The sequence below is a fragment of the Panthera tigris genome, chromosome E3, assembly GCF_018350195.1.
Source record: "Panthera tigris isolate Pti1 chromosome E3, P.tigris_Pti1_mat1.1, whole genome shotgun sequence".
In the NCBI taxonomy this organism is placed as follows: Eukaryota; Metazoa; Chordata; class Mammalia; order Carnivora; family Felidae; genus Panthera; species Panthera tigris.
In genome coordinates, this window is record NC_056675.1 from 17,869,779 (window position 1) to 17,878,704 (window position 8,926).

The window sequence follows — 8,926 nt, forward strand, 5'->3', positions numbered from 1 at the left end:
TATGTAAATATGAAGTGCTTGGCACTGAGCCTGGCCTGTTCTAGGACAGGTCACTTAATGTCTCTGTACTTGGCCTTCTCACCTGTAAAATGGGCTTGCTGTGAGGAGCAGCTGGGACCATGCACAGAGAACCTTTGGTTCTGTACCTGGCAGAGTGCTGCTACCAGAATTTTCGAAGTAATGCCCTTCTGTGATGTCTTTTTCACATTTTCATGATCTCTCCCTCCACCCCAGGATCTACAGTCTTTCAGATAGGTCCCTGTTTCTTGAGCGCTTCAGGCTAGAGCCCGGGCCCAGCCTGGTTCTCTCTTCTCTCCCCGGAACTGGGGCCCCGCATAGAGCCTGGGGAACATCCAACTTTGTCAGCAGCAATTTGGTTGAAATGACATTTTTGTCAAAAATGCATTGTGCTTCAGTAATTGTTTTAAAGATTCGGAAACTGGGAGTCTCTGTGTAGTCTTACAAATATTTTGGTTGATTTTTTAGAATAAAAAGAAAGAAAGAAAGAAAGAAAGAAAGAAAGAAAGAAAGAAAGAAAGAAAGAAAGAAAATTTTAACCTGGGCGCCTGGGTGGCTCTCTCGGTTAAGGGACCAACTCTTGGTTTCGGCTCAGGTCATGGTCTCACGGTTCGTGAGTTTGAGCCCCCCATGTCAGGCTCTGTGCTGACCGTGCAAAGTCTGCTTGGGATTCTGTCTCCCTCTTTCCCTGCCCCTCCCTTCTCGTGCTCTCTCTCTCTCAAGATAAATAAATCGACTTAAAAAAATTTAACCTCCAAGTACTTCTCAGCCAATTGTTTGTACTTTTCTATTTGCCATAGTAAAATGTTAAAATAACCTAAATGTCTGACAATGGAATGGCTTTCTTCTTCTTTTTTTTTCTCTTCTTTCCTTCCTTCTTCTGTTCAGTTAAGCGCAGAACAGTATGTAGAATAAGATGTAATATAATGAAATACATGCATATATGCTTGTGTAAGCACAGATGTAACACCCAACTTTGCTCTGAACGTTTATCTGGTGGCAGGGTTTGGAGCTTTTCCTCCTTACACTCTCCTGTCAGGAGAGGCAATCCGCCAGGGCGCTGAGCATCCCCGCACACTCCTGCTCGCATGCCAAGAACACAGGTCCCAGCTGCTCTACATCCGGGCCATTTCTTGGGGCTGTTCTCTGGGCTGAGTGAGGGACACAGTAATGTTGCCCTGAAGAGCAGGCTTGCTTACCACCTGCTCGAACAGGGGGAAATGCCCCAAGCTCAGAGTTCCTTAGCGGCAGGGCAAGCCCCTTGTGTGTCACCCTTGTGGGACGTGGGGGCGAGGGGAACTGATGCAAACATTATGCTCCTGCCTGCTCTGCTGTGGGTGATGGATTCCCCTGTCTGGGACCCAGGTGTCTCATGTATCTGTGTCAGACGAACTCCTTAGCTTGTGCGTGGCATATAACCCCAGGCCTTCACACGGACCTGTTCAATCACTTATCACGTACATATACTATTACTTTTACAACATAAAAATCAGTTTGGGGTCACCTGGGTGGCTTAGTCAGCTGAGCGTCTGACTCTTGATTTTGGGTCAGGTCCCAGGGTCATCAAATTGAGTTCCATGTAGGGCTCCGTGCTGAAAAGTGGAGTCGGCTTGGGATTCTCTCTTTCTCTGCCTGTCTACCCTGCTCATGCATGCTCTCTCTCAAAAAAGTAAATAAATAAATACATACATACATACATACATAAAAATAAACATGGTTTTGATTTTTTTAAATATTTATTTTTGAGAGAGAGAGAGAGAGAGCTAGAGAGAGAACGAGTGGGAGAGGGGCAGAAGGTGAGAGAGATGCAGAATCTAAAGCAGGCTCCAGGTTCTGATCTGTCAGTACAAAGCCCGATGCAGGGTTCCAACTCGTGAACCGGGAGATCACGACCTGAGCCGGTCGGATGTTTAACCGACTGAGCCACCCAGGCACCTCTGGTTTTGATTTTTTTTTTTCTTTTAAAGAAAGGCAAAAAGCCAAAATTACACTCATGCAGAAAGTCAAAGCTTACAAATTAGAAGAGAGAAACAGAAATAAACAAATAAATAAATAAATAAAAGAAGTGAAAAAATATGTGTATACACACACAAAAAGAAGAAGGAGTAGGAAAAAGAAAACAATTAGAGGAAATTCAGAAAACAACAACTATCAAAAGAAGAAAATAAAGGACCCCCTACTCATACCTATCCAAAGAAACTTGGTTAATGCCTCCGTACATATTTTTCCAGACTGTTTTCCATATAGCTTCCCACATCTTTATTAGTTTTCCCCCCAAATAAAATCATGACGAATGAGTGCTTTGTAACCACCTTGGTCTAGTTAAGCACCCCACAACTGGGACCCCGCGTGGTGGCCCCCCAAGCCACCAGTCTTGAGATGTCATCCAGAGCCCATCAGGACTGCACGCGGTCTGCAAAGGCTTTCGCGGCCCCCCCAGCCAGAGCCGAGGCCTCTTACCCTGGTAGTTCCGGGGAGCTCTCGGGGCAGGAAAGGGTGCTACCCTGCTCTCGGGGGCAGGAAAGGGTGCTACCCTGGGTTTGGGCCTAGCAACTTGGGAACCACAAATGCAAAGGAAGCCACCCTCCCCTCTCATGTCCTCCTCCGCACCCCCTGTTCTAGAGCACGGCTTCGCCTCACACCGGCTCTGACCCTTATCCCTCTGCCAGCCTCACCCCTCGCCGTCCCGGCTCCCAGCGAGGTCCCCGTTCCAGACCTCCCCCCGGCACCCGCCGTGACCCCACTTGCCTCAGCCAAGACCCCAGAGCCCCTGGCATCATCTCAGACCCCAGCAAGAGCGAGTGATGGAGCTGTCATCACACAGCAGCTGTGGGAGCAGGGCGGGTGGGGCAGGATGCCGGGGTGGGGTGGGTGGAGCCAGGGCCACTTCCTTTCCCCCTGGGGCCCATCTGCCCAGTCCTGCCCCAGCCTCAGGAGGAGTTGGAGTGGTCTGGTCCCAGCCCTGTGCCCTCATCAAGCGAGCTGGTATGGGGCGCGGCCTGGCGGGGCGGGAGACTTCGCGGCCGCGGGAGATGTGCTGTGGCTTGAAAAGGGCCTGGTAGATGACAGGAAAAGATCAGGAGCCGCCGGGGCTGAATGGAGTCAGGGAGGGCCAGGGGGCTGGCCATCGCTGGAGCACGAGCAGCCAGGGCTCAGGGAGCCCGCGGATCAGGGCTGACGGCAGAGCGGCCAGCATCTGTGCCCTTGTTCTTTCTGATAATAGTAAAAGCGAGGGTGGAAAAAGCCGTTAAGCCGCAAGTTAGGCCTGGCAGTTAGCAGGGAAGTGGGCAGACGGGGAGGAGGGCCCGGCCAGGTTCTCCCCCTCAGTGCTTTGTGTGTTGGTATCTCTCCACTTCCCCTCCCTCAGGTCTCTGCTCCTGCTCACGCCTGTGGCCATGGGAATGATCCTGCTTCTCCTCCTCTTTGGGGGCGTCTGGACCCAAGAGATGAACACAGAGCTTGTGGACATCGCGACCACTTTGGGGATGTCTGCACCCACAAGACCCTCTGCTTCTTTGACCCCAACTTTCTCTGAGCCCCCAAACTTCAGCGTAGTGACCCCCGGTCCTGCAACAGCCAGGGTCCGCGAGGAGAGCAACGGCACCGGGCCCCAGATCTCCCCACCTTCTTCAGCTTCCTATACAGCCAATGAGGTGTTCTTTCTCGGGGCGTCCACTACTGCCGGTGGTGACCTCCATGTACCTGAGCCATCGGTCTCTGGGGAAGTTGCCACCAAGAAGTCATCAAACCTGGAAACTAATGCTCAATCACTAGAAGACTTTCTGGAACTTCACATTATGACTGATGGAACCACGGTAACTGGCTCTCCGGAGACCTCTGATGTCACCAGGGGGCCCTCCGCCACCATGGCGACTGGCCCTCCGGAGACCTCTGATGTCACCTGGGGACCCTCCGTCACCATGGCGACTGGCCCTCCGGAGACCTCTGATGTCACCAGGGGGCCCTCCGCCACCATGGCGACTGGCCCTCCGGAGACCTCTGATGTCACCTGGGGACCCTCCGTCACCATGGCGACTGGCCCTCCGGAGACCTCTGATGTCACCTGGGGACCCTCCGCCACCATGACGACTGGCTCTCCGGAGACCTCTGATGTCACCTGGGGACCCTCCGCCATGGCCACTGGCCCTCCGGAGACCTCTGATGTCGCCAGGGGACCCTCTGCCACCATGGCGACTGGCTCTCTGAAGACCTCTGATGTAGCCAGTGTAACCCCTCTCACCATGTCAACTGGCTTTCTGGCGAGCCCTAAGGGGCCCAGTGGCTTCCCCACCTCCTCGGCAAAAGCAACCCCCATTTCTACAGGCACAGTTAGTAGGCATCCCTCATCAGTTCCCAAGAAAAATGGCACCCTGCTGGTGGCTGTGCTTGTGGCCCTGGTGGTGTTCACAATCCTTGTGACCCTACTCCTGCTGTGGCGCCGGCGGCAGAAGAGGAGGACAGGGGCCCTGATACTAAGCAGGGGAGGAAAGCGCAACGGGGTAGTAGATGCCTGGGCTGGGCCGGCCCAGGTGTCTGACGAGGAGGCCCTGACAGCAGCAGCAGGCGGGTCTGGGGGCGGGAAGGGCCCCGGGGTCTCCGAGGGGGAAGCGTCTGGCCGGCAGCCCACACTCACCACTTTCTTCGATAGACGCAAGTCGCAACCGGGCTCCTTGGAGCTGGAGGAGCTGACGGCCAGGCCGCCCCCCGTCCTAAACGGGGAGGAGGAGCCGCTGGTGGGCAGCAAGGATGAGGCTGTGGAGGCCCCTGCTTCCCAGGGGCCAGAGGCCGGAGATGTGGAGGCCCCTCAGTGCTTGTGAAAAACAGGAGCGCAGGTCAGAATGGCTCCCGGCCTTCACCACCTTCCCTCGTATCATCGCCTCCAGCTTCCTTGTCACGCAGCATCGTCTGGGTCCTCACCCGGTATGTTCATCCCGAGCCCTCATCCGGCTTCTCAACCCCAGGTCTCCCAGCCGGCACCCACACCCCCGGAACCAACAGACTTTCCTCATCGATCCCAACTGGTCCTCATCACCCTCTTCTCCGCGTTTTTGTCCTTGAAATCAGCTGCTGAGTCTCCACGAGGCCAAACTTCCTTGGCCAATGCCTTCTCAGAGGACTCCCCAGGGACACCGGAGTCTAGGAAGGAAGATGGGGACAACCCAGCAAACTCTCGCCGAGGATTGCTCTGGAAAGTGCTTTTGGCCCCATAGATTAGGACAGTCCTACCGGCTCAGCCCACGAACTTGACACTGCGAAGTGCCCCGTGCCCAGCTACTGGCCACCAGAGCAGGGACTGGGGGTGGGGGGGCATCACCTAGCTGTGCTCTCGGATCCTAGGCTGGCGCCTGGCCCACACTCCCCACCCCCTACCTGTGGATTGAGGTGGCAGCTCCTTCTCTTCCCCGGGGCAGAGGTGAGAAAAGTTTCCCGGCCGGTGTAGTCCTCCAGAAACCCTGGCACCCGCGTGTGTCCTGTCACGGGCGCAGCTTGCGTGCAAGAGGCCAGGCCATGGCTGCGTTTGTGCAGGTGGCGGTGAGTAGGGCCGGCGTGTGGAGGGGACGGGAGCTGCCAATCCGAGGAGCCCCTGAGAACATCTGTGTCCTCATCTTGGTTCAGGTGGGGTGGAGGCGGCAGAAGATTTAGCCATGTCTGTAGCCCAATAAAGAGCGTGGGGCTTGATGGACTGCATGTGTGATTCTTCAGCTCAGCCGCTGTTTCCCGTGCCCAGAGCCTCCCCTACTCCAGCTGGCTTGCTCCCAAGGCAGAGGAGAGGAGAGCTGAGGTGGCGGGGGGGGGGGGGGGGGGTGTGCTGTTACCCATTTAATGTGGATTTTAACGTTTTAATTATTTGAGAGAGAGAGAGTGCAGGAGGCAGAGACGGAGGGAGAGGGGGAGAATCCCAAGCAGGCCCTGCACTAGCCCAGTGCAGGCCTCAAACGCGGGGAGCGTGAGATCATGAGATCGATCGTGACCTGAGCCGAAATCAAGAGTCAAGAACACTCGGGGCGCCTGGGTGGCGCAGTCGGTTAAGCGTCCGACTTCAGCCAGGTCACGATCTCGCGGTCCGTGAGTTCGAGCCCCGCGTCAGGCTCTGGGCTGATGGCTCGGAGCCTGGAGCCTGTTTCCGATTCTGTGTCTCCCTCTCTCTCTGCCCCTCCCCCGTTCATGCTCTGTCTCTCTCTGTCCCAAAAATAAATTAAAAACGTTGAAAAAAAAAAAAAAAAAAAAAAAGAGTCGAGAACACTCAACTGACTGAGCCAGCCAGGCGGCCCTCGTTTAATGTGTTTGTATCTCCTCTTCCACTGGGGGCGGGCTCCTTCCCCTCTCCGAGAAAAGTCCGTGAGACTGACAGGCCCATAGACGCTGGAGCTTCCCCTGTGGTTCTGGGATAGGATGGTTGGGAGCGGGGAGAAGACCCCACCCCAGGCCAGAGCCCAAGGGGCCACAGGGCGCCAGAGATAGTCGGTATTTCCCCAGGACAAAGAGGAAATTTGCAAAGAGGAAGTTGTTGAGTCAGAGGGTGCAGTGGCTGAGAGGAGACAGGTTGACCCACAGAAAGGCCCTTGGGAAGTTGAGTGTGTGACTGCCCGTGGCCTGACCTTGAGGGGAGGGGAACAGCTCAGGGGTGCATCTGTTCCTGTGGTTCGGGGAGGGGAGGGGAGAGAAGGGACAGAAAGTGGCCACGGAAGATGGGGGTAGAAAGTGACCATGGGTCCACTTGGCCACCGTGGCTTGTGCCACCTGTGCTTGGACTGGGGACAGGCTGAGCTGGGACGAATGCAGCCCTCGCCAGTCATGCCGCCATGGCTGGGTGGAAGGTGTTTGCCAGGCTGAAAAGGGGGGAAAGGCCCCCTCAGCAGAGGGGGCAGTAAACGCAAAGTTGCCATAAGGGCCGTGTGACTATGGCGCACGTTGGAATGGGTGCAGCAGATACTATAAGACCAAAAGGTTGGGGCGCCTGGGTGGCGCAGTCGGTTAAGCGTCCGACTTCAGCCAGGTCACAATCTCGCGGTCCGTGAGTTCGAGCCCCGCGTCAGGCTCTGGGCTGATGGCTCGGAGCCTGGAGCCTGTTTCCGATTCTGTGTCTCCCTCTCTCTCTGCCCCTCCCCCGTTCATGCTCTGTCTCTCTCTGTCCCAAAAAATAAATAAAAAACGTTGAAAAAAAAAAAAAAAAAAGACCAAAAGGAGGCCAGGGTGGGGTGGGGAGAGAAACAAAAGAGAGAATTATCAAGTGTGGTAATGAAAGGGCCAAACATATCGAGTACGAAAATGTTTGTAAATGGCTTATTACACCATGTGCTCCAAAACTATGCAATAAAACGTCTATAATATAATGTCACCGGGGAACAAAGAGCTAGTTACTAATCTGTAAATACGTATGAATCTAGATTTGTAATGAAAATGCAAAAACATGGACGTTTGTGGAAAAAAAAAAAAGAACTTGAAGGAAATATCCCAAATGTTCATTGTGGTTATCTGTCAGGTGAGAGGTTTACGAATGATTGTTACTTTGTTTCTACTTTTCTGTATTTTCCCAGTTTTATGTAATAAATACCTATCACTTTTACGATTAGAAAAAAATAGTACCAAGAAGGTATTCGCTGGGGGGATGGGGTGTCTGGTTCAAGAACATGAGGTGGGAAGGGCGGGTTGGAGCCCCACTGTGAAGGACTAGGGAGTTTGGATTCAGTTCTGAAAGCAGCGGGGAGGTCACCAAACCTAAGTCTGTTCTAGACTCTTCCAGGGCCTCTCAGACCCATCATCAAACCTCACTTCTTCCTGTCTTTGCCTCTTGGGTACCAAGTCCCCCTGACTCTGCGTCCATGGTCCCTTAGAGTCTTTCCTTCCCCCAGGCCCCAACATACCTTGCCTGGGTCCTGCCCAGACTTCTCTTTGGGTTTCTTGACCATAACCTCTTCTACCCTCTGCCCATGATGCTCCCAATGACTCTTCTACAAGGGTTCAGATTCCCTCCTAATGAGGTCAAGACAGAGCCTTAGCTTGAAGATAAGACCCCTTCGAGATCTGGCCCTGACTGGTCAGCCCTTGGTGCAAACACTCTATGCCCTCCAGCCACATCACATTCCTTGTAGGTCCCTGAATAGGCCATGTGTTTTTCTTGATGTGTGCTTGAGGGTATAGTTCAAAATGTTAAAAATATTTATTTTGTCCAGACAGTAACAAGTTAATTACCAGCACATTCCAGTTTCTTTTTTTTTTATTTAAAAAAAAATTTTTTTTTAACATTTATTTATTTTTGAGACAGAGAGAGACAGAGCATGAACGGGGGAGGGTCAGAGGGGGAGGGAGACACAGAATCTGAAACAGGCTCCAGGCTCTGAGCAGTCAGCCCAGAGCCCGACGCGGGGCTCGAACTCACATACTGCGAGATCGTGACCTGAGCCGAAGTCAGACGCTTAACCGACTGAGCCACCCAGGCGCCCCATTCCAGTTTCTTAATAACAGGATTCACACACACACACACACACACACACACACACACACGTACACATGATGTACTATACTTCATCTTATATTTTCTTTTTTCTTTAAATTTTTAAAGTTTTTTTTATTTGGAGAGAGAGAGTGTGCATGAGCATGAGCAGGAGAGGTGCAGAGAGCAAGGGAGAGAGAGAGAATCCCAAGCAGGCTCCATGCTGTCAGAGCCAACAGCCCGCTGTGGGGCTTGATCCCATGAACCGTGAGATCATGACCTGAGCCGAGATCAAGAGTCGGACGCCTAACTGACTGAGCCACCCAGACACTCCTCGTCTTATATTTTCAAATACGTTTCCATTTTGTTCTCAAAAGTGCACTCAAGATTATGGTTACAAATAAAGCTGTGTCATACAAAATGATGTTTCCAGGTGGTAAAAGAATTTAGAGAAAGTCTTGAGAAATCTATTAA

General features: G+C 53.1%; 1 protein-coding gene across 1 annotated transcript; it reads left to right on the forward strand.

The window, feature by feature from the left end:
* Positions 1-2,926: 2,926 nt before the first annotated feature.
* Positions 2,927-5,701, forward strand: SPN (sialophorin). The gene is made up of 2 exons (XM_015543221.2): positions 2,927-3,003; positions 3,386-5,701. The coding sequence occupies exon 2, from the start codon at positions 3,414-3,416 to the stop codon at positions 4,833-4,835; it is 1,422 nt and encodes a 473-aa protein (XP_015398707.2). The 5' UTR covers positions 2,927-3,003; positions 3,386-3,413; the 3' UTR covers positions 4,836-5,701.
* Positions 5,702-8,926: the final 3,225 nt, after the last annotated feature.